The sequence below is a fragment of the Sorex araneus genome, chromosome 2 (assembly GCF_027595985.1).
Source record: "Sorex araneus isolate mSorAra2 chromosome 2, mSorAra2.pri, whole genome shotgun sequence".
Lineage (NCBI taxonomy): Eukaryota > Metazoa > Chordata > Mammalia > Eulipotyphla > Soricidae > Sorex > Sorex araneus.
Window position 1 is genome coordinate 30644645 of NC_073303.1, and position 26952 is coordinate 30671596.

The 26952-nt window shown below is 38.0% G+C and overlaps 1 protein-coding gene across 1 annotated transcript; it reads left to right on the forward strand.

Annotated features, from left to right (window-relative positions):
* The first annotated feature begins 11947 nt into the window (after positions 1–11947).
* LOC129402236 (40S ribosomal protein S3a-like) lies at positions 11948–12760 on the forward strand. The gene is given in 1 exon segment (XM_055127949.1): positions 11948–12760. A coding segment is annotated over 1 exon segment (813 nt).
* The last annotated feature ends 14192 nt before the right edge of the window (positions 12761–26952 follow it).

Sequence of the window (26952 nt, forward strand, 5' to 3'; positions counted from 1 at the left end):
AGATGTTCATAAGTGTTTGGACTAAGGAAAGGAAAAAACCTTAAGAGTCAGGTAGGGCTTTGGAATGCCCTGCCCTCAGGAAGGGCTTTCTTATGTTGATTTTGCTACCTGGCAGTGTGTAACCTAGGGGCAAGGGTGAGAGAGGAAAAGGCGAGGAGAGAGATGGTGGAGGAGGGCAGCAGTAGATCCAGAGAGGACGGAGCTGGGAGTGGGGGAGATGAGAAAGATGGAAGATTGAATAAACGGTAACTAATCAGCAACCAGCTTGGTCCTCATTCTTCCTTCGCCTGTCCTTGGCCAACGGCCAACCCGATCCAGCCCATACACAGCGGTTCCAGAGCACCGAACGCAGGTGGTGAGACAGAGCCGCCCAGAGAGCCTACCGGGTGCACACGCCCCTCGGCGTGCTTTAGTTTTTTACATCTGACATATAGCAGTTATCAAAAATCGTTTATGGGAAAGGGAGAGAGAAAAAGAGGAAAATATGAGGAAAAGAATAAAAGGGAAAAGGGGGCTGGAGCGATAGCACAGAGGGTAGGGCGTTTGTCTTGCACACTGCCGACCTGGGTTCAATTCCCAGCATTCCATATAGTCCCCTGAGCACCACCAGGAGTAATTCCTGAGTTCATGAGCCAGGAGTAAGCCCTGTGCATCGTCAGGTGTGACCCAAAAAAGAAAAAGAAAAGAATGAAGGGGAAGAGAGGGAAAAGGATGGAGGAAGGAAGAGAGCAAAGAAGACAAAAAGGGAGAAAATAAGGTATAACTGATAAAAAATATTACTAACCTTATGCTTTTAAAAGCTTAAAATAGGGGGCCTGACAAATAGCGCAGTAAGTAGTGTGATTGCCTTGCATTTGATCAATCTGGGTTCAATTCCCAGAATCCCATATGGTTTCCCAAGCACTACCAACAGTAATTCCTGAATGCAGAGCCAAGAGTTAATCCTGAGCTCCTCTAAGTGTTGCCAAAAAAAGGAAAATAAAAGCTTGAAATAGCAGAAATTAATCAGAGTAGACTATTCCAGTGATTTGATTCTTCTCCTTTCTTTTAAAAACATGATCCCAAATAGGATGAAAATTAAAAACATGCAAATAATATGGAAATATTTACTCTTTTGCTCTGTTTTTACTGATACAAAATGTAGTTTGTTGGTCTCTGAAATTTTCAACAGTTAGAGATTGATATGTAACTGTTCTTTAGTGAAAAATCTCTCATTCTTTTATATATCTGATTATGCTTTACAGAAAAACAACGAGAGCCAAGTGAGTTCTATATTCATTTATTATAGTGTTGATTCCTGTGTTATTTCCTTTTCTGAACATGTAAGGAATTACACTGAAGCTTCTCAATACACTTATTTTTATATTATGATGAGTACTTTGGGGCTGGAGCGATAGCACAGCAGTAGGGCGTTCACCTTTCTTGCGGCCGACTGCAATTCCTCCACCCCTCTCAGAGAGCCCGGCAAGCTACCGAGTGTATCGCGCCCACACGGCAGAGCCTGGCAAGCTACCCGTGGTGTATTGGATATGCCAAAAATAGTAACAATAAGTCTCACAGTGAGAGATGTTACTGGTGCCCGCTCGAACAAATTGATGAGCAACAGGATGACAGTGACAGTGACAATGACAGATGAGTACTTTAGAAAGTCAGAAGTCTTCAGATCGGATATCAAATAATGGGATTAAAGATAAGGGTTTAAAATGTTCTTTGTAAACTGACCTTCAAAGTAATAGTAATAGTAATAGTTTACTGTTACTATTTTAATTGTTTATAAATTTTTGTATAAAACTTAGAAATTAAGATGCTATAGAAATAAATTAAAAGGTTATTGAAATAAACGTTATTGACATAAATCAAGATCTTTCTTATTCAAAAGATATATTTACTGAGAGTCTACCATGACCCAGGCACAGGAATATTCTAGGAAGCAAAACAGAAAGTACTTCCTTCCTAGAATCACTTGTATCACTTGTCATCCCGTTGATCTTCGATTTTCTCTAGTGGGCACCAGTAACGTCTCCATTTGTCCCTGTCACTTTCGAGTGTAGCCCAATGATATCTGCTTGCTCCAAGAACAGGAAGAGCCTCAAATCGTTCATTCAGGGTTTTGACAAAGAAGTCTGACCATCTCATTGGTGAGCGGCCACGCAGTCTTTTGACGTCCCATGGAATCCAGTCAGTAACAGCTCTAGTCCAGCAGTCATCTCTGAATTGCATTACGTGTCCAGCACATCTGATTTTTGATGCCTTGGCAAACAAGACAGCGCCCCTGATTCTTGATTGTCCATGGAGGTCAGAACTCCGGATTCCTTCTCTCACTTGAGTGAAACATGATGCTGTTTTCGTAGGGTCGCTGAGGGCTATGTTAGTGCAGGAAGACAGTGGACTCAAAAACATGTGCCCGGAGCCAGAGGTTCTTCGTCCTCTTAACCAATTCATCGACACTCTTGAAGGCATTCCATGCAGCTCTCATCCTCTGGCGCCAAGTCATTCCTCATGTTGAGTTCTCAGCCCAGGTACACATAGCTGCTGCATTCAGAGATGTTCATTCCATTGAGAGCAAATGGAAAGTCAGTGACTAGTTCATTTTTCATGAACACTGTCTTTGTGAGATTCAGCTGTAGTCCAACTTTTCCATACTCGCGGTCGAATTCGGCCAGCATTTGTGCCGCTTGGCCAATGTTTGGCGTTTGGAGAATGATGTAATCAGCGAAGTGGAGGTGGTGTAGTTGCCAACTGTCTATCTTCACTCCCATTCCTTCCAATTCCAGTCGTCGCATGATGTTCTCGAGGGTGGCACTGAGGACTTTCGGTGAAATGGTATCACCCTGCCGAACCCCTCTCTTTATGTCAATGAGCACTTCCTTGTAGAATGGTGAGATCCCGGTGGTGAATCCGTAATACAGCCCTGTTTGGCTAGGGCTTCAATGACCCCTTCAGTCTCAACAGAATCGAAGACCTTCTTAAATCGGTGAATGTTAGACAGAGAAGCATCTTGAACTCTTGAGAAACTTCAATGAGTTTGGTCACTGCGTGGATAAACAATGCTGAATCTGTTGGTCAATTGTGCTGAATCCCTTTCGGAACCCAGCTTGCTCACATGGTTATCCTTCGTCTAATGTTCTGCATATTCTATTCAGGATGATTCGAGTAACAACTTGTAGACGACGGATAACAGGCAGATTGGGCAATAGTTGTCCATGTCATGCATGTCTCCCTTCTTGTACAACAGAACGGTCCTGCTAATTTTCCATTGAGATGGAACCTTGCATTCAGACAGGTAGTGTGTGAAGAACCAAGCCAGTGTATTGACGAGTACTGGTGACAGATTCTTCAGGTGTTCAGGTCTGACCTTGTCTGGACAGGGTGCTGTATGTGTCTTTACTGACAAATGACGTGTCGGATTTCAGAAAGGAGGACGTTGGGAACGACATATCCATCCTGCAGAATTTGGTATGTGGACAGGTGGACCTGGCTGTCAAAGAGATCTGAGTAGAAGTTGTGAATAATCCTCTCCACTGCCCTTCTGGAAGATGTGACAGATCCATCAGGACATCGGAGGGCAGTCATCTTGGTCTTGTAGTTGGCGAAGGACAGACGAGCGTTGTGAATATTTTTCCCAGCTTCTGCCGTATCAGCCAACACTGCTGCTCTTCTCTCTTTGAGGTCTTCCTTTATTGCTTCTCTGCACAGCTTTGCAAGCTTAGATGTTAGCTTGTGGTTACCTGAGGCTCGTGGCAAACCATGTTGGCAAATGAGCTCAAGAGTTTCCGAAGATAGGCATCTGTTTATGGATATTCCTAGAATATACATATAAATTTAAACTTCCTGACATGTTTTCCATTCAAAAACAATGAGGATAATAATTTTAAAAAAGCATTTTTCTCACTTCTTATAGATATGGAGCTCTTGCACTTGACAAATTTATTTTAGCAGTGAACAAAACTAAATTTTTGTCCCCATTCTATTATGACTCTATTTCCTCTACCCACTTTAACAACACCTGAAATCTTATGAAATTTTCTCCCATTTTGTTCTGTACTAGCTGTGAATTTTTTTCCTAAAAATTGACTGTTTCCATTTCAAGGTGAATACTGACACACTTTTCTCATAATCCTTATGAAAGTTATGTATCTTTATACAAAATATAAATCACAGGAGTTAAACCCATCTCTTGTACATACTCAACCTTGGTTCAATCCCCACGTATGGGTAACAAACATTGCATATTGACTTCTGAGCACAGCCAGGAGAAGTGATCCCTGAGCTGAGAATCAGGAGTGAGTTCAGATGTGGTCACACACATGCACAAAAAGCGTAGGCCACAACATGATTGTTTCATAGTGTGTCCATAGTGTAGTGGTTATTACATTCACCTCACAAAAACATAGGTCACAAATGTTGGGTGAAATAGTGTGATAGGTTTTTCCTAGTGTTAAATTTCTTGATCAAAAACAAATTTATATAAGTTTTATGAGAAAGACACAATAGAACCATATACTATTATCTGAGCAGAGAAGCAGGAAAGCAAAGTCTGTCTTCATTTTTGACTTACCAGAATGCTCATGTTCACTGACTTGGACAAAAATTAACCAAATTCATCCCCTGAGTTATTTAATGTTATCTGGAAAACAAAACTGAGAAATGAGGGGCCAAAAAAGATAGTACATGGGGTAGAGCACTTGCCTTGCACACAGCCTACTACCCACCGTAATTCTATCTTCCACATCCAATATGGTCCCAGAGCACCTTCAGGAGTAATTCCTGTGTGCAGAGCAGGAGTAACCCATGAATGCTGCTGGGTATAACTCAAAAACAGAATCAAATTTTTTTAAAAAAGACAAAATATTAAAAGTGGATAAAATTCTCAGAATTTGATCATCTGGCCTTTAACAACAAAGGAAGGAAGGAAGAAAGGAAGGAAGGAAGGAAGGAAGGAAGGAAGGAAGGAAGGAAGGAAGGAAGGAAGGAAGGAAGGAAGGAAGGAAGGAAGGAGAGAGAGAAAAAGAAAGAAAGAAAGAAAGAAAGAAAGAAAGAAAGAAAGAAAGAAAGAAAGAAAGAAAGAAAGAAAGAAAGAAAGAAAGAACATTTTAAACTAAATATGAAGAAGTAATGACAAAATATGAGAAAATTTGTGAATGAATAAGCAATGTGATAACAAGCAGCATGAAAACAGTTAAAATTAAAAATAAAAGAGAATTTGGTGGGGGGAGGGGAGCATCAGACAGTGCTTAGGGCCTGGCTCTGGGATCATTCCTGGCAGGGCTCCAGATCATATGGGGTGCCTAGGATAGAACTTAATCACTGTACTATAGCTCCAGCCCCAGAAGGGAGAATTTTTTTCACTCCTGCAGGTTTTTCATTTCTTGGGCTGGGAGTTGTTGGTGGATGGGATGAAGGGAAAATAAATGATGGTACTCATGACTTACCCCTGGTCTGTACTAAGGGATAACTCCTGGAGGTGCTAGGGACTGTATGTGGCGCAAGAAATCTAACTGGGATTTAATTTCTGTATTGTCTCTTCATGCATGTAATTTTTCAATTTCCAACAAAAACTGGACTATAAAAGTAAAATAATTCATCTTTCTTCCATGCTTTCTAAACAATTATGCTACTGAAAAAGAGAGACTAGATTAACTAATATCAAAGGCATGGTGCTCTCTCTTCCTTTTTATTAGAAACTTCTGTCTAGAACATTACCAGTGTGAATTCTATTGTCAAAGGCAGTTTTGTTATCTGTCAGCCCATGCTAATAATTTGTGTTTGGATTTCAGAACAAGTGCCAGGACCTATATGTAAGTTCATTTTATTTTCATAAATCTGAGACAAGTTGGGGTCCCAAATTGATAATAAAGATTTTCATAATTCAGACCAATTTAATTTAGTGCTTCTATTTATAAATATTCAGATTTTTATAACTTAGAAGCCTTTTGGATCATTGATCACTCAATAGAAATGATAAATATTTGACCAAGAAACAAATTATATAGTAACATTTGGTTTTCAAAAAAGATCAATGTCTTTTGATAATAAAACTTTTCATACCACAAAAAGATATAGAGTGGTGCATTGCAAATTGGAGATACCTTGAAGAATACAGGCAAAATCGTAGTTAGGCATAGGAGAGGAAGGAGAGTAACTGCAATTTGCAGAATGGGTAATTATATAAAAGTTCTGTACAAGATTTAAATCCTCTCCTGTAGAGATAAGTAAGAAAAATAATGCTCTAAGGATATAAATGCTAACCCACTCTGAACTTCCAAATTGAAATTGTCAGTTGCATTCTATCAGATAACAACAATAATTGCTAATCCCTCTTAATCATTATGAATACCTGGGGCAAATGGTATGTTAAAAAAGTATGTTAGGATACGGAACAGAGCAAAGAAAACTATATTTTTCATCTCAAAACTCTGCTGATGTACTTTTGTTTCATGTTTTTCCAGTTGCTCCAGTTCCTATTGGTAAGTCATTATCCATGTATCTCTCAAGTCCATTGCCCTCTGGAACATTTTCCATCAGGTAAAGAACTTCGGTCACATTTTCCAATCCAATTTGCCTCACCATTTTTGTGCTCACTCCACTACTCACTTTGTGCTGTCCCCACAAATTGCTGATTAGTTTAGAAAATAAAATATACCAAATAATGGGTCGGAGCAATAGTATAGCAGGTAGGGCATTTGCCTTGCACATGGCTAATTCAGTTACGATCCCCACCATCACATATGGTCCCGCAAGCACCACCAGAAATAATTTCTGAGTGCAAAACAAGGAATAACCCCTGAGTATCACCAGGTGTGACACAAAAAGCCAAATAAACATATATATGTATAATAAATATATATTATATATACACACATATATACCCAATAGTGTCAGATTGATGTGAGAGCTACGCCTTTTAATCAAATGGATAATATCTACCCACTTTCCCTTTTTTTTTGAAGAGCATTGGCACTCATTAAGATTAACTGTTCAAGACACCAGGTGAAGGTGTGATTCATGTGCATGGCATTTTTTGTACAAATTCTCCAGCTGCTTATCCTTCAGCAGTTTTCTCTGTTCATTCACCTCACAAATAAATCCAGCCTTTTTTTCCCTAATGACTATAGTTTTCATGTTTTGGAGGACTCCCAAACAGTGCTCAGTAGTCTGTAAGGACATGTCTATCAATACTTGAGCTGATTGTGTGGGTTCGAAGATTTAGTGCTTGCACCTGGTCAAGGGCTGCCTAATGGTGCTGGGGTTCACCAAGGTCAACTGGCAGCATATTTCTTGGCAGTATTCAGGGAGTGCGTTGTGCCTAGAATAGAACTTAGAGCCTTCACATACAAATACAAATCTTTGAGCTACCTCCCTAAACCAACTCTTTTCTATATTACCTTTGAGCAAAGAACAAATCTGGAGCTTATTATACTAAAATCTTTACAGTCGCTTTTATCTTTTTCTAAATAATACACAATTATGATAATGATATGAAGTTAATAACTTTTACTTGTAATCCAAATGCTAATTTCTAATCTTATAACAATAGTAAACATTGTGTATGATTCCCCCAACACTTGTGTTACCTGCAATTTATGTGACTTGTAGGTATGTCTACACATTTGCTCTTCAGAATAGGCTACTGGACAAAAAGAGCAGAGGGGTTGATTTATCATCTTTTTTTGCCATTTCCTTCTTCAGAGTAATGACAGTCCTTTGAATCCCTTTACTATCCCATTATCAAGAATATGTTTAGAATTGAACATTTGTAAACTTAAGCTTTGTGTCGAATTTTGTAGACTGCTTTTAAAATCCATCTACAAGTTATTTGGCAATTCTAATGTCTTTTGACCTCTCGCACGGTTCAGATACCATGCTCTGATTGACCACAATAAATTTGGGGAGGGCAGTTGTTAGTTTTTATTAAAGAGCCTGGCAAGCTCCCCATGGCATATTCACATGCCAAATACAGTAACAATGATGGGTCTCATTCTCCTAACCCTGAAAAGCCTCTAATGTGGCACCATTGGGATAGGACGAGTAGAGAAGCTGCTAAAACCTCAGGGCTAGGATGAATGGAGATGTTACTGGGCACGCTTGAGCAAATCCTGATGATCAACAGGATGACAGTGATACAGTGACAGTGACATTGCATTATAATACTGCATTAGCTTTAAGTATGGCATAATTAAAAATCAACATTGATAAATACTATATTTAATCACTAATACTCCAACTCTACAACTTCTGTTATTCAAAAACTAAGTGGAATCTCATCTTCAAAATCAAAAAACCCTTTTCTACTTTTTAAGTTTATGAAATTATTTTAAGTAATTTTTAGTTATTTTAAGTAAATGCTTGATGCAAAATGTAAATAAGACAAATATAATAAGAACTACTTGTCCTCTTGCAAAAAATAAATTGGAGGGGTTCAGAAGAGATTATGCAGGGATTAAGGCATATCTCTTGGATGCAATCAACCCCAGTTCAATTCCAGCACCAGATGGTTGCACATAATCTCAGGACTGCACGCATGGGTGTGATCCAGGAGGTCCCTGATTATTACCAGTGTGGCCCATGCAATAGTGATCTGAAAAGGTAAGAAAACAGTCACAAAAATTAGCAAACAGAAAGGAAAAAAGAGAATTTAAATTTAAGCTGGTAATATTTAATAATGGGTAAGTCTCCTGAAAAGCTATGGCCCTTGCCCCAGTTATGAATACCAAAATGTACATTTCCAAATAAAAATTATTGTGTTTAAGTAAATTTAATAAGTCTGCTTAATTAGTGAAAAATTCCACTTTAAAATACTAAAATTGTATATTTCACTAAAAAGTGGTTTTTATTGATATAATCATCAATAAAATCTTTCAAAATGCCCTCCATATTTAAGTTGCAAAAGTAAAGTTAAATATTAAAGATCATAAAATTTTGTTTGGAATGAAATGTTTTCCCAAAGTCTCTTTTCTGTTGTTCCAAGTAAAAGTTCAAAGAGAAATCAGTATATGATTTTAAAAGTAATCAAGTGTTTTATTTTCTTTTTTAGCAGTTGGTCCAGTAACTGCTGGTGAGTTCCAGTTATCTTTCTCTTTTCTTTTTTAATTGAACCAACGTGAGATACGCAGTTACAAAGCTGTTCATTATTGGGTTTCAGTCACACAGTCATACACATATATATATGTATATATGTAACACCCATTCCTTCAACAGTATACATTTCCCACCACCAATATCCCCTGTATCACTTCCCTGCCAGCCTGCCTATATGGCAGAAACTTCTCTCTCTCTCTCTCTCTCTCTCTCTCTCTCTCTCTCTCTCTCTCTCTCTCTCTCTCTCTCTCTCTCTCTCTCTCTCTCTCTCTCTCCCCTCCATTCCTCCCTCCCTCCTTTTGACTTTGGAGCATTCTGGTTTACAATACATGTTCTGAGCCATTATCCTCTCATTTTCTTTTGTTTCTCTGTAACATCTGGGTTCCTTAACTTCAGTCTTAAGTGAAGTGAGCGGTATTGATCCCCCTAAGATAGCTCTAGAATGACATATGGGGGACGGGGGGGTGACTTGAGTGGTAGGTGGCAGTAGATGGGCTCAGAAACAACTGAAGGTGTTTTTAGTTTACTTACAGAATATAGATTTTCCGGGGTAACTGAGTTCTGTCTTGTTTTGTCTTTCTTAAAAGAGTGGGAGACCTAGTATAGTGAGTTTGGAAAATTTTTTGCTTAATGTAACTGATACTTTTAACACTTCACCACTCTGAACTATGAGTCAGATTATTTTCTATCTCTTTTTCTCCTTGTTTTCTGTTACTTGTCACAACTAGTTCTGAAATTTGGAGTTTTGTTTTGTTTTGTTTTTATTGGTTTTTGTGTTTATTTTTGTTTTTGGTAAATTAAAGGATCACAGAAATAGAGTCACATGACAAAGTATCACTGTATCACTGTATCACTGTCATCCCATTGCTCATTGATTTGCTCAAGCAGGCACATCTCCATTGTGAGACATGTCATTACTGTTTTTGGCATATCAAATATGCCTTGAGTAGCTTGCCAGGCCCTGCCGTGCGGGTGAGATACTCTTGGTGCCTTGCCAGGCTCTCCGAGAAGGGCAGAGGAATCAAATCTGGGTCAGCCGCATGCAAGGCAAACACCCTACCCGCTGTGTGCACCTTTGACTAGAAAATTAACTTACAGAAGAGAAATGACGCTACTGAAAATATGTTGGATCAGATCACAGAAACAATAAAACACTAAGATATTTTCTATTTTGATCTAAAGTTAGAAAGTCACAAAATAGTTTTCCAAATGAAAACAATAAACTTACAGTAGTGAATTGAAATATAAAATGCATATTTTGTATATAAAAACATGTTGATTTTCAAGGATGCATACCTAAAACTTACATATTCTAATGTTACAGCACTTAAAAAAAAGGGACCTGGTCAAAAAAAATATGAGACAGAAAAAAATAAAATGGAAAGATATAAGTATATAAAGAGGGACAAAAACTAAATAGTGCATATAAATGTAATACTAATTTTAAAAGAATTTAAGATGAAAGAAAAATGCTAGGCTATCTAAAGGTAGATCAGCATTGATAGTCATAAAATAAGGGTTAGAAGACATATTCTTTAGGCTTTTTAATATATTTTTAATTTTATTTCATTTTTATAAGGTTGTTCACAATATTTGATTACATTTAATATTCAAACACCAATACCGCCACCATTACCCCTTCCCACCACATTTCGAATGTTTCCATCCCGAACCCCAAACCCTTCCCCCAAAACAGAACCAAAATAATTTATTTCGTATTCCTTGCTATGAATAATCTGCTAAAAATGATCCAAAAAATATTTCTTAGAGGAAAGTGTGTGAAGATCGTTGTATTTCACCCAGTAGCATTAAGACCATATATAAGAGATTAGTAACACATTGTAAAGGTTGAGCCTTGTGCACTTATATATATAAGTCTGTGTATCTCACCACTAGATAATTTTATTAAATAAATCCTCGAGGCTGGAGTGATAGCATAGCAGGTAAGGCGTTTGCCTTGCATGCAGCTGACCCGGGTCAGCGTCGGTGGTGTCGGTGTCCTGTCAACACACACTTGACCATGAGCATTGATTCGTTCAAATGCCTAACAACCCAAATTGAATGCTTACATTTGAATAGATGTGGCTCATTGCTAGCAGTTTCTATCTTCGTCATCTGCGCACCAACATCCAACTACGATGAAGAAGAAATTGCGAAGTTCTACATGGAGCTTGATAAGTTCTATAAAGAAGACCACACCTTCTACAAGGTCATTGTTGGTTATTTTAATGCCAAGATAGGACCAAGAAGGTCTTCCAAAGAACTCCACATTGGGGCCCTCAACCTAGAATGGATCGAATAGGGTGAGCAACTGTCTGAGTTCATCATGTCAAACAAGACCATCCATGGTAACTCACAGTTCCAGAAGGCCAAATCATAGGAGTCTACCTGTGCACAGTTCCACAACAAAATTGACCACATCATATTCAATAAACTGTTTTGCCTGACCCATGTTGTTGTTTTTCCAAAATTCCAAACAGAATCGGACCACTGTCTCCTTCATGCAAAATTCTACTTCATGGAGCAGGGAGAAAGGGCTTCAAAGTTTGGGAAGAGAGCTCCCAGAATGACCACCAACTGGGAGCTCTTTGGTACTATTGCAGCAACATGGGAAGATGCTGTTGTTGACAACATCGATGAGGAATATGATCGATTGATTCAGCACCTCCATGACTGTGCGAGGAATGTGGAGAGTGGGAAAGCCACAAAAAGATGCCTGTCTTTGGAAATTCTTGAGCTTATTCACCAATATGGTTTGGCGCGAGCCTCAGGCGATCACAAACTAACGTCCAAGCTCGCAAAGCTGTGCAGAGAAACAATAAAGGTAGACCTCAAAGAGAGAAAGGAGCAGGGTTCTCCGAGTGGCACCATGGCAGTCAGCAAAAACAAGCACCTTACGAAAGGTGGTAAAAAGGGAGCCAAGAAGAAAGTGGTTGCCAAGAAGAAAGTGGTTGATCCATTTTCTAAGAAAGACTGGTATGACATGAAAGCACCCGCGGTGTTTAATATAAGAAATATTGGGAAAACGCTCATCATTTGAACCTAGGGAACCAAAATTGTATCTGATGGCCTCAAGGGTCGTGTATCTGAAGTGAGCCTTGCTGATATGCAGAATGGTGAAGTTGCTTTTAGGAAATTCAAGCTGATTATGGAGGATGTTCAGGGCAAAAACTGCCTGACAAACTTCCATGGCATGGACCTCACCCGTGACAAAATGTGCTCCATGGTCAAAAAATGGCAGACCGTGATTGAGGCTCATGTTGATGTCAAGACTACCGATGGTTATTTGCTTCATCTATTCTGTGTTGGTTCCACCAAGAAGCACAATAACCAGATCTGGAAGACCTCTTATGCTCAGCATCAGCAGGTTTGCCAGATTCGAAAGAAGATGATGGAGATAATGACTCGAGAGGTGCAGACAAATGACTTAAAAGAGGTGGTCAATAAATTGATTCCAGACAGCATTGGGAAAGACATAGAAAAGGCTTGCCAGTCTATTTACCCAGTCCATGATGTCTTTGTTAGAAAAGTAAAAATGCTGAAGAAACCTAAGTTTGAATTGGGAAAACTCATGGAGCTTCTTGGTGAAGGTAGCAGTTCTGGAAAAGCTACTGGAGATGAGACAGGCGCTAAAGTTGAATGGGCTGATGGGTACAATCCTCCAGTCCAAGAATCTGTTTAAAATTCAGATGTTCATTAGTAACAAATAAAATTTTTATTTCTGGAAAAAAAACAGAGAGAAGAACAGCAATATCAGCCAATGCACCAGAATCCAAGAAAAGTATTTGCAATGCCTGCCTGTCCTTTGCCAACTATAAGACCAAGATGACTGCCCTGTGATGTCCTGATGGATCTATCACATCTTCCAGAAGGTCAATTGTGAAGGTTATCCACGACTTCAATTCAGATCTCTTTGATAGCCACGTCCACCTGCCCACATACCAAATTCCACAGTATGGATATATTGTTCCAAGCATTCTCCCTTCTGAAATCCGAACACCATTTCATTGGTAAAGAGGCATACAGCACCCAGTCCAGACAAGGTCAGACCCAAACACCTGAAGAATCTGCTGCCAGTACTCATTAATACACTAGCTTGGCTCTTCACACATTACCTGTCTGAATGCAAGGTTCCACACAATGGAAAACCAGCAGGACTGTTCTGTTGTACAAGAAGGGAGACATCCACATCAGCAACTATCGCCCAATCTGCCAGTTGTTCATCATCTACAAGTTGTTCACTCAGTCATCCTGAATAGGACTGGCAGAACACTAAACGAAGGACAACCATGCAAGCAAGCCATGTTCTGAAAAGGATTCAGCATGATTAGATCCACCATATCCACACTTTGACCAAGCTCATTTAGGTTTCGTGAGAGTTCAAGTAGCCACTCTGTCTAACATTCATCAATTTAAAGAAGGTTTTTGAAGTGCTCTGCATCACTAATCATCAGAGAGATGCAGATCAAAACAACTTTGAGATACCACCTCACACCACAGAGACTAGCACACATCCAAAAGAACTAAAGCAACCGCTGTTGGAGAGGATGTGGGGAGAAAGGGACCCTTCTTCACTGCTGGTGGGAATGCCGACTGGTTCAGCCCTTCTGGAAAACAATTTGGACGACTCTCAAAAAATTAGATATTGAATTCCCATTTGACCCAGCAATACCACTGCTGGGAATATATCCCAGAGAGGCAAAAAAGTACAATCGAAACAACATCTGCACATGTATGTTCATCGCAGCACTGTTTACAATAGCCAGAATCTGGAAAAAACCCGAATGCCCCAGAACGGATGACTGGTTGAGGAAACTTTGGTACATCTATACAATGGAATACTATGCAGCTGTTAGAAAAAAGGAGGTCAAGAATTTTGTAGTCAAGTGGATGGGCATGAAAAGTTTCATGCTGAGTGAAATGAGTCAGAAAGAGAGAGACAGACATAGAAAGATTGCACTCATCTATGGTATATAGAATAACAGAGTGGGAGACTAACACCCAAGAACTGTAGAAATAAGTACCAGGAGGTTGACTCCATGGCTTCGAGGCTGGCCTCACGTTCCGGGGAAAGGTCAACTCAGAGAAGCGATCACCAACTACATTGTAGTCGAAGGCCATGTGGGGGAAGGGAGTTGCGGGCTGAATGAGGGCTAGAGACTGAGCACAGCGGCCACTCAACACCTTTATTGCAAACCACAACAGCTAATTAGAGAGAGAAAACAGAAGAGAATGCCTTGCCACAGTGGCAGGGTGGGGTGGGGGGGAGATGGGATTGGGGAGGGTGGGAGGGACGCTGGGTTTACGGGTGGTGGAGAATGGGCACTGGTGAAGGGATGGGTTCCCAAACTTTGTATGAGGGAAGTATAAGCACAAAAGTGTATAAATCTGTAACTGTACCCTCACGGTGATTCTCTAATTAAAAATAAATAAATTTAAAAAAAATAAATAAAGAAGGTTTTTGATTCTGTTGAGACTGAAGCAGTCATCGAAGCCGTAGCCAAACAGGGCATTCAAACTCAGTACATCAGGATCTTCTGCGAGCTGTATTATGGATTCACCACCAGGATCTTACCATTCTATAAGGAAGAAGTAAAAAGAAGTAAAAACTAGGCAGGGTGATACCATTTCACCGAAACTCTTCAGTGCCACCCTCGAGAACATCATGTGACAACTGGCTTGGGAAGGAATGGGAGTGAAGATAGACAGTTGGCAACTACACCATCTCCGTTTTGCTAATGACATTATTCTAATAACACCAAATATTAGCCAAGTGGCACGAATGCTGGCCAACTTCGACTGTGAGTGTGGAAATGTCGGACTGCAGATGAATCTCACAAAGACAATGTTCATGAGAAATGAACTAGTTCCTGACATTCCGTTTACTCTCAAAGGAACAAACATCTCAAAATTCAGCAGTTATGTGTACCTAGGTTGATAACTCAAGATGATGAATGACTTGGCGCCAGAACTGCAAGGGGGAAGAGAGCGGCACGGAGCGCCTTCAAGAGTGTCAAAGTTGGGATGGGAGATGCACGCCAAATGTAGATAATTGACCAAACATGATGACCTCTCAGTGTCTGTGTTGCAAGCTATAATGCCCAAAAGTAGAGAGAGAGTATGGGGAATATTGTCTGCCATAGAGGCAAAGGGAGGATGGGAAAGGGGGGGTATACCCAGGATATTGGTGGTGGGGAATGTGCATGGGTGGAGGGATGGGTGTTTGATCATTGTGAGACTGTAACCCAAACATGAAAGCTTGTAACTATCTCATGGTGATTCAATAAAATTTAAAAATTTTTTTAAAAAAAAGAGCGTCGAAGAAGTGCTTAAGAACCTCCAGCTCCAGGCACATATTTTCAATTCCACCATTCTTCCTGAGCTAACATACGACTCAGAGACCTGGGCCTTACGAAAACAGGATGATAATGCTTTTCAGGTCTTCCAAAGATGAATAGAAAGAGCTATGGTTGGAGTATCACACTTAACTCAGGTGAGAGAAGAAATTTGGAGTTCCGACCCCCATCGACAATAGAGGATCAGGGATGCTGCCTTGTTTGCCAGTGTCGAAAATCAGATGGGCCAAACACGTAATGCAATTTGGAGATGACCACTGGACTAGAGTCGTTACCAACTTGATTCCACAGGATGTCTGGCCAACCACCTTCATCAAGACCCTGAATGAATGACTTCATACTCTTCATGTTCCTGGAGTGAGCAAAAGTCATTGGGACACACAACAGGGACAAATGAAGATGTTACTGGTGTCTGTTTGAGCAAATCGTTGAGCAACGGGATGACAAGTGATACAAGTGACACAAGTGATCCATCTAGAAGGTCCTAATGGTATCACACAAGTGATCCATCTAGGAGGTTCTCTGTATCTTTTTCTTTTAGATACAGAGAAATAAGAAAATGGCAAGTATGCTGCCATGATATATCTTCTTATACCACTTTCCAGGAATACTCAGGTTATTTTTCATAGGTTTATAACTTATTTCTAATACGTTGATTTCCTCAAGGACAAAGATGGGTCAGACACTTCTCTGCAGTGACTCAGATAATATTTGAGGGATTTTAGAAGGGGAATTTGTTTTGTTTTGTTTTGGGGTCACATCCAGCAGTTCTCAGGGGTCACTCCTAGCAGTGCTTAGGGGACCATATAGGTGCTAGGGATTAATCCCAGGTTGGACACATGCAAGGCAAATGCTGTACCTGCTGTACTACCCCTTCAACCTTAGATAATGAATAGTTTAAGCTTTTGTAAGCTATAAAGTCTCTGACACAACTACTCTTCTCTGCCATTATAGCACAAAATCAGTCACAGCCAACATGTAAAAAAAAAGTGCATGTGTCCCAATAGCACATTATTTTAAGATGTTGAAATTGGGATTTCATATAATTTTGTTTCAGTCATTTAAAAAAGTAAGATCCATCCTTACCTCACAGGATGTATAAAATAGATGACAGACTAGATTTATTTCTCAAGCTATAATTCACCTTTCCATTTTAAAGCACTCAACCTTATTTTTTTCTGCTTAATTGTAAGAAGAAAAATAAAATATTTAATAAGGAAAATGTCTGCTACTTCAAATGCAATCAGACCCATATATTGTCAAAGAACTCAAAGATTGAAAGGGATGATTGTTTGGTAACAGATAAGGAATTAAAAATAGCTCTCATGATAATGGAAACAAAAGAATAGTGAATAGTATGCAAAGGACTTCATCAAAATAAAACAAAAACTTCTACACATATACATAAATCATTAATAAAATAAAAGACATTCTATCAAATGAGAAAACATCATACATCATACATTTGAATTCACATAACTGAGCAACTAGAAAATAATTTCAACCCAAAAGTGGAGAGAACTGCTGAACAGACACTATCAAAAAAAATCAGATTTTTCATCATTTATTCCCAGGTAATCCAAATCAAAACCATAATATCACCTCCTACTTATTCGAATGCCCTAGGTCAAAAGATTAGAGATAATAAGTACTAAAGGGAATGCAGAGAAAGTGACTACTGGTTCATTGTTAGCAGGAATATAAATAGGTCCAGCATCTATGACAAACAGCATGGAAAGTTCTCAAAATATTCTAGATAGTGCTGCCAAATGACCCATCAATTCCACTCTTAAGTATCTACCCCAAGAACACATAAGACTAATTACAAAAGATATATGCCCACTTGGGTTCACTGCAGAGCTATTTACAATAGCCAAGATATGGAAACAACCTAAGAGGCCAATGACAGAGGAATGGATAAAAATATGGCATGTGTACACAATGAAATACTGCTTAGCTATAAGAAAAGTTAAAATCTTCTCTTCTTCCACAAGATAGAGCTAGAGGAATTCATGCTAAGATGAGTAAGTCAGGAGAAGGAAATACTTGAAGACCTAATTCATACATGGGAAGATAAAAGAAAGTAGGGAGACAGGTAAAACCAAGCATAAGTAAATTTTTTAATTATGACTTCAGAACTGTGGTTATCATTGAGAGAAAGAGTTAAGATCAAAAAGAGAAAAGGACCTGGAGAGATACTACAGAAGTTCCAGTGTTTTCCTTGCATGCAGACAACTTGGGTTCAATCCCTGGCACCACATATGGTCCCCAGAGGCCCTCCAAGAATGATCCCTGGGTGCAGAGCCATGAATATTACTGGCTATAAACAAAAGAGTTTGGGGGGATGCAAATTGTGGTGAAGGGAAGTTGTAGTGAAGGGAAATTGCTACGTTGGTAATGAGTGTGGGGTAGCTAACATTTTGAAGAGGTATGAAAACATAGTCTATTATTAAAACTATCACTTCTGTAAGAATAATTTTTTAATTCTCAAACCTCCATATTCATTAAAAATAACTTTTAGAATTAGATGTTATGAATAAAATTAATGATTAGAAACAAAATTGGAGGTATGCACACTTACATTCATTGTGACACTAAATACAATAGCCAGGATATGGAAATATCCAAATGGTCCAAGAACAGATAACTGGATAAGAAGCTCTGACAAATATATATGTATATACACATATATATATTTATAATGGAATATTATGAAGCTGTAGAAAAAGATAAAATCTTGTGGTTTCTTGAAACTGGATTAATGTGAGGGTATTATGTAAGTCAGTAAATCAGTGGGAGAAGGAACAGTATTGGATTATCTCATCCATATATAGTATCAAGAGTAATGCAATGAAGAAAGTGAATTAAATTATACTTTATACTAACTGAACCTGACTAACATATGTAGAATATTCTATCCAACAGCTGCAAAATATGCCTTCTCCTCAAGTAGACATGGAAAGTTTTTTTCAGCATATCAAAATATGTGAAACAAGATTGTTTTGGTTCGACAGACACACCAGCTGTATCCAGTGGTTATTTCCAGACTCTCTTCTCAGGTCTTTCCTGAAAATGAAATCCTGAGTCTTTCATCAGGGACCATGATGAACTTAGATTCATTCTAGCTGGGGATCGAACTTAGATCTCATGTATGGAAAGTACATGCTCAGCCTATGCTCAGTCTCACAAAAAAAACTTGGCATATTTAATAAGCCTAAAATCATGCCAATAATCTTTTTTTCATTTAAATGAATATAACCAATAAAGAGAAAAAAGCTAGAAAAAACATGCGGAACTAAATAACAAATTTCTGAACAATAAACAAGGGTAAACAAAAAAGAAAGGGCAATTTCTAAATTATCTTGAGAAAAAAAGAAGTGGAAACAAAATATAAAATCTTAAGAAATACAATACAAACTTTCCTGGGAAGAAACTTTAATAAAATAAATATAGAGATATCTATTTTCAAAATTTTATAAATATTTACAGGCCAGAGCAATAGTACAGCAAGTAGGGTGTTTGCCTTGCATGCGGCTAACCTGGGATCAATTCCTCCATCCCTCCCAGAGAGCCTGGAAAGCCACGGAGAATATCACGCCCACATGGCAGAGCCTGGCAAGCTACCCAGGGTATTCGATATGCCAAAAACAGTAACAACAGGTCTCACAACGAAGATGTTACTGGTACGCGCTTGAGCAAATCAATGAGCAACAGGATGACAGTGATAGAGTGATACAGTGATAAACATTTACAAAACATAAAATTTGTGAAATTTTATAAATATTGTAAATTTTGTAATATTTATAAGATTTTTATAAATATTTAAAATAGATATACATGTACACTTCAAGGAAGTAGAAAAAGGACAAATTGATAACAAGTTAATAGAATAAAGAAAAAATATCAAATAATAAAAGATTACACCAGAAAAATAAAAGATGGTACCAATTAAACTTAGAATTAGTTTTTTGAAAGATATCAAAATTGTCAAAATTTTAGACAGACTAATTTAAAAGAGTGAAGACTCAAAAGAATACAATACCACTAATATTGTAAAATAGAATCATAAAAGACTACAAAATTTAGGTAAGTAGAAAAAAATGGGAATTCCTAGTGACATACAGTCTACTGAAACTGAATCAGGATGAAGGTGAACATCAGAAAAGACCAAGAGATTGAATAGGTAATCAGAACCTACCAATACAGAAAACTTCAGGACCCAGAAAGTTTTGCTGGTGAATTTGACTAAACATTTAAAGAAGAGGGATCCGAACAATAGTACAATGGGTAATGCATTTGCCTTGTATATGGCCTCCTTGGGTTCGATCCCTGGGATCCCATGTTGTCATATGCCCCCTCTCCCAGCACTGCCAGGAGTGATCCCTGAGCATAGCAGGGTGTGGCACAAAAAAGAACTAATGTGCTGCTATTTTTATGGGTAATATATATCCTTTCAAATTAACATTTTTGTGTTTAGAATAAATGCCAAGAAGTGGCATTGCTGTCATATGGGAGTTCTATTTCTACTTTTTGAGTGATCTCCATATTGCTTTCCATAGAAACCAAATCAGGCAATATTCCCATCAATAGTGAATGAGGGTTTCTTTCTCACCAAAACGTTGCCAACACTGGCTGTTTCCAGGTATTTTGTTATGTGCCATTCTCATAGGCATAAGATGATACTTTAATTAGGTTTTTTGTTTGTTTGTTTGTTTGTTCTTGCATTTCAGGATGAGTACTTTTTCATATGCCTATTGGCCATCTGTACATCTTCTCTAGGAAAGTGTCTATCATCACCTCAATCCATTTGTAGATGAGGTTGTTGAATTTTTTATTGTTGAGTTTTATGACTGTTTTATAGATCTTGGATATTAGCCCTTTACCTGATGTATTGTGTGCAAATATTTCCATTCAATTGGATGTCTCTTTATTGTAGCTTCTTTTGCTGTACAGAAGCTCTTAAATCTGATGTAGTCACACTTATGGTTGATTTTGTTTTTTTGTTTTGGTTTGGTTTGGTTTTGTCTCTGTGGTCATCTCAATGAAGATACCTCTGAAGTCAATTTCCTGGAGAGTTCTGCTGATATTCTCTTCAATGTACTTTATTCTGATCTAATCTTAAGGTCTTTGATCCACTTTGATTTTGCTTTTGTAAATGATGTGAGGTAGGATTCCAATTTCTTTTTTCATTTTTTTATGTATGACTATCCAGTTTTCTCAGTACCATTTATTGAAGATATTTTCTCTGATCAAGTTCATATACTTAGCTCCTTTTACCATAATTTACTGTTCATAAATTAGAGATTTAACTGAGAATTCTTAATTCTGTTCCATTGGTCTGAAGATCTATCTTTAGTCCAGTACCATGCACTTTTTATTATTATAGCTTTGTAGTATAGTTCAAATTTGGGGCCTGTATACTTTACATCTTCTTTTCCTTAGGATTGTTTTGACTATTGGGGAAGTTTTATGATTCCATACAAATTTTAGCAGAATATGTTCCAAGCCTTATAAAAACATCATTGGAATGTTAGTGGGTATTGCACTGAATCTGTATAATACTTTTAGTAGGCCAGTCATTTTGACAATGTTGATTCTTCAATCCATAAACAGCTAGTGTCTTTCCATTTCCTGTTATCCTCTTCTACTTCTTTCAACAGTGATTTGTAGTTTTCACTGTATAAGATTTTTACCTACCTTATTAAATTGATTTGGTATTTGATGCTATAGGGCACTATTTTCAAAGGGATAGTCTTTAAAATTTCTTTTTCCTATAGTTTATTATTCATGTACAGAAATTCCATGAATTTTTGTGTGTTAATTTTGTAACCTGCTATCTTACTGTATTGGTTTTTTAAAGATTTTTTTCTAAGATTTTTTTCTAAAATATTTTATTTTTAATGTAAACTTAGTGTAATGTAATAATTTCATTGACTCTCAATATTTATTTTACAGAACATTATATCCAAGTAAATCTCAGTTACAATAAAACAAACAAAATGGTTACAAATAATTTGAGAAGAATCACCATGAGGTGCACAATTTAATTAGGAAAAATAATTTAATTTTCAATTATATTTTTTCATATAAGCAGGGAATAGTCTTTAGGATTTTTAAGATATAGTATTATGTCATCTGCAAATAGTAATATGTTGAATACAGAGACTCAGGAGTAAGAAAATTCTTATGATAATCTTTGTTTTCTGTCTCTTTTAGTGGACCGTTCTGGAAAAATAAGTAAGTGTGAATCATTGTTTGTCTTATCCTTTTCTGTATCAAAGACCTTTGCAGTTTTGTTTCCAAATTTTCTTGTATTTCATGTCCCTCTACCTTATTCGTATTTTTAAACTGAGAATACTTGTCAAGTTTATTTATAACCTTGATTAGATTTATGTAAATATTTGTTCTAGTGGTTAAGCTCTATTATTTAAATGTTTTCTTTACTCCCAAATTGATAGTTTTAAACACAGTAAAAAATTAATCTTAGATAGATTTAAAGATTTATTTTATAATATTCTGAGGTTAGCAATCAGCAGTTAGTGCAGGGTTCTTGAATCGAATATCTCTGACTTTAATTCTACATTTCTAATAACAATATTATAACCAAAGTACTTTCTTATTATATTATCTCATCTCCACAGTTGAAATAATTCAAATGTTCTACTCTTTTTTTTCCCCTACTTTTTGGGTCACACCCGGGGATGCTCTGGAGTTACTCCTGACTCTGCACTCAGGAATTCCTCCAGGCGATGCTCGGGGGACCATATGGGATGCTGGGAATTGAACCAGCATCGGCTGCATGCAAGGCCAACGCCCTACCAGCTGTGTTATTGCTCCAGCCCTCCACTCATTTTTTTTTTTTTTTTTGCTTTTTGGGTCACACCCAGCGATGCTCAGGGGTTACTCCTGGCTTTGAACTCAGGAATTACTCCTGGCGGTGCTTGGGGGACCATATGGGATGCCGGGGATCGAACCCGGGTTGGCCGCGTGCAAGGCAAATGCCCTACCCGCTGTGCTATCGCTCCGGCCCTTCTCCACTCATTTTTAACTACTAATTTCTTAATTTAAAAGACTTTTTTATTTGCAGGTAAATTTAGGAATTATTTGCGCTAGATTCTTTCTGCGGTCAAAATTAAACAACAATAAGTTTAGGGCAAGAGAGATAGTACAAGGGCTAAAATGTTTGCCTTTCAATTGGCCCACCTGGATTCAACCACCAGCACCTCATGTGGTTCCTTCAGTATGATCAGAAGTGATCCTTGAGCACAGACCCAGGAATAAGTCATGAGCACTTCTGGGTGTGGCACAAAAACGAAACAAAAAATAATAATAAGCAAAATGACTTACAAAATCATGCAATTGCTGGAGCATGATGAAAACTAAAATTAGCCTGCATTTCTGTGATAATAATATGTAAGCGTGGTTAGGCATATCAGGCTCAAAAAGTTACAGATTTTTTTGATTTTTATTAAAATGTACCTGCATCACTACAATGATATAGTGCTTTAGCTAAATCCTATAATAAATAAAACTACTGCATCTGGTAGTAAGCTTATTTATATAGGTGTGTATATAAAATTTGTATATAGTAATCATATCCACTTTATGGTCATTTTATGGATATGTGATTCTCTTGGTTATGAATGAAATATATTACCAGGTAAGGAATTTATATTCAAAATTAAAAACACAACTCTAACAAAAAAACAATTCAATTTTGAAAATGGACATAAAAAAACAACAGGAGCTGAGTAATCAAGATGTTTATATAACTTTCCTTGTTGTTTAAATTACCAAGAACCTGCCATAGAGAATTAATTCATTTGGGGTAACACAGTTTTGATAGCATTTTCTTTTCTTTTTTTCTAATTTTTTATTAGTGAATCACCATGAGGTAAAGTTACAGACTTACAAACTTTCATGCTTGTGTTTCAGTCATACAATGCTCTACAATGCTCGAGTACCCATCCTTCCACCAGTGCCCATTCTCCACAACCGATAATCCCAGTATCCCTCACACACCCCTACCGCATCTCCCCCACCTCTGTGGCAGAGCATTCCATTTTGTTCTCTCTCTCCTTTTAGGTGTTAGAGTGGCCATCGTATTTGATCTATAGTCTACTTTCAGCACAAATCTCCCATCCCAAGTGGGTCCTCCAACCACAATTTCCCATCTCTATCTGAGCTGCCTTTTCCTCCAGCATGTGAGGCCAGCTTCAAAGCCATGGAACAAACTTCCTGGTACTTATCTCTACTATTCCTGGGTGCTAGTCTCCCATTCTCTTACTTTATATTCCACAGATGAGTGCAATCTTTCTATATCTGTCTCTCTCTTTTTGATTCATTTCACCTAGCATGATTCTTTCCATGTTGATCAACTTATATGCAAAAGTCATGATTTCATCTTTTCTAACATCTGCATGGTATTCCGTTGTGTAGATGTACCAAAGTTTCTTTAACCAGTCATCTGTTCTCAGGCACTCAGGTTTTTTCCAGATTCTGGCTATTGTAAACAGTGCTGCAATGAACATACAAGTGCAGATGTCACTTAAACTTTACTCTTTTGCCTCTCTGGGATACATTCCTAGAAGTGGTATTGCTGGGTTAAATGGGAGCTCAATTTCTAAATTTTTGAGAAGCAGCCATACTGTTTTCAAAAAAGACTGAACCAGCCGATATTCCCATCAGCAGTGTAGCAGGGTTCCTTTCTCCCCACATCCACACCAACAGTGTTTGCTTTTGTTCTTTTCTGTGTGTGCCAGTCTCTGTGATGTGAGGTAGTATCTCATAGTTGTTTTGATCTGCATCTCCCTGATGATTAGTGATGAAGAGCATTTTTCATGTGCCTTTTGGTCATTCTGTATCTCTTCCTTGAGAAAGTTTCTATTCATTTCATCACCCCATTTTTTCATGGATTGGATGTTTTCTTCTTTCAGATTCCAACCAGTGCCTTGTATATCCTTGATATCAACCCCTTATCTGATGGGTATTGGGTGAATATTCTTTCTCATTCTGTAGATTGTCTTTGTTTTCTGGTCACTGTATCTTTCACAGTGCAGAAGCTTCTTAGTTTAATATAGTCCCTTTTGTTTATCTCTGTTTCCACTTAGTTGGTCAGTGGCGTGTCATCTTTGAAGACACCGATAGCCTCAATATCATGGAGGGTTTTGCTGACCTTGTCTTAAATGTACCCTATGAATTGTGGTCTGATGTTGAGATCTTTAATTCATTTTGATCTGACTTTTGTGCATGGTGTTAGGTCATGGTCTAAGCCCATTTTTTTTGCTTGTAGTTGCCAATTATGCCAGTACCATTTGTTAAAGAGGCTTTCTTTGCTCCACTTCACATTTCTTGCTCCCTTATCAAAGATTAGGTGATCATACATTTGGGGTTGTGTGTAGGGATATTCCACCCTGTTCCATTGGTCTGCGGTTCTGCCTTTGTTCCAGTACCATGCTGTTTTAATTGTTACTGCTTTGTAATAGAGTTTGAGGTTGAGGAGGGCGATGCCTCCCATCGTCTTTTCCCAAGAATTGCTTTAGCAATTTGTGGGCGTTTGTTGTTCCATATGAATTTCAGGTACTTGATCCATTTCTTTGAAGAATTTCATGGGTATCCTTATAGGGATCGCATTGAATCTGTATAATGCTTTGGGGAGAACTGCCATTTTGACAATGTTAATTATTCCTATCCATGAGCAGGGGGTGTTCCCATTTCCTCGTGTCCTCTTTTATTTCATGGAGTAGCATTTTGTAGTTTTCTTTGTAGAGGTCCTTTACCACCTTAGTTAGGCTGATTCCGAGGTACTTGATTTTCTCGGGCATGGTTGTGAAAGGGATTGCTCTTTTCATGTCACTTTTCTCTTTCTCGTTATTTGCGTATAGGAAGTCTATGGATTTTGGGGTATTGATTTTATAGTCTGCGACTTTACAAGTCTACTGTTTCAATGGGTTTCTTTATAGAGGCTTTAGGGTTCTCTAGATATAGTATCATATTATCTGCGAATAGTGATAGCCTGATTTCCTCCTTTCCTATCTGGATGCCCTTAATGTCTTTTTCTTGATTAACGGCTATTGCTAGTACTTCCAGTACTATATTGAAGAGACGTGTGAGAGTGGGCATCCTTGTCTTGTCCCTGATCTTAGAGGAAAGGCCCTTAGTTTTTCCCCATTGATCATAAAGCTTGCCATAGGTTTGTGGTAGATGGCTTTGGCTATCTTGAGGAAAGTTCCTCCAAAACCCATTTTGGTGAGAATTTGTATCATGAACAGATGTTGGATCTTGTCAAATGCTTTCTCTGCATCTATTGATATGATCATATGGTTCTTATCTTTATTTTTGTTGATATGATGGATTATGTTGATTGATTTCCGAATGTTTAACCATCCTTGCATCCCCGGGATGAATCCCACTTGGTCGTGGTGTATGATCTTTTTGATAATTTGTTGGGTTCTATTTGCTAATATTTTGTTGAGGATCTTCGCATTTGTGTTCATCAGGGATATTGGCCTATAGTTTTCTTTGTTATTGGTGTCTTTGTTTGCTTTTGGTATTAGGGAGATATGTGTCTCATAGAAACTGTTTGAGAGAGTTCCTATTTCTTCAATTTCCTGTAAAAGCTTGAAGAGAACTGGCAACAGGTCTTTAAATGTTTGGAAGAATTCGCTAGTGAATTCAACTGGGCCTGGGCTTTCGTTTGGGGGAAGACTTTTGATTACAGTTTCAATTTCCTTGATATTAATGAGTCTATTCAGGTATTCCAAGTGTTCTTAGTTCAGTCTTGGGAGATTATAGGAATCCAGGAATTAATCTATTTCTTCTAGGTTCTCTTGTTTCGTGGCATACAGACTCTCAAAGTAATCTCTGATGATGTTTTGAATTTCTTTGGTTTCTGTTGTGATGTCCCCTTTTCCATTTCTGATTTGATTTATTAGGATTCTCTCTCTCTCTTTCTTTGTGCGTCTTGCTAGTAGTTTATCAATCTTGTTTATTTTCTCAAAGAACCAGCTCTTGGTTTCATTGACCTTTTGGGTTTTTTTTTGGGTTTCCATGTCGTTAATTTCTCCTCTAAGTTTTATTACTTCTTTCTTTTGGCCGGGTTTGGGTTCCTTTTCTTGGCCTTTCCAAGATCTTGAGCTGTGAAGTCACGTTATCTATGTAAGCCCTTTCTTCCTTCCTGAGCAATGCTTGCAAAGCTATAAATTTTCCTCTTAACACAGCTTTAGCTGCATCCCATAGATTCAGGTAGCTCGTGTTTTCATTCTCATTTGTTTCCAGGTATCTTTTCATTTCTTCCTTGACTTCCTTTCTGACCCACTCATTGTTCAACATTGAGTTGTTTAATTTCCAGGTGTTTAATTTGGTTTCCCGTGTCTGTGTGTGATTAGCTTCTATCTTCAGCACATTGTGGTCTGAAAAGATAGTTGATACAATTTCTATCTTCTTGATTCTATTGATGTATGTTTTGTGATCCAGCACATAGTCTGTTTTAGAAAATGTTCCATGTGTACTGGAAAAG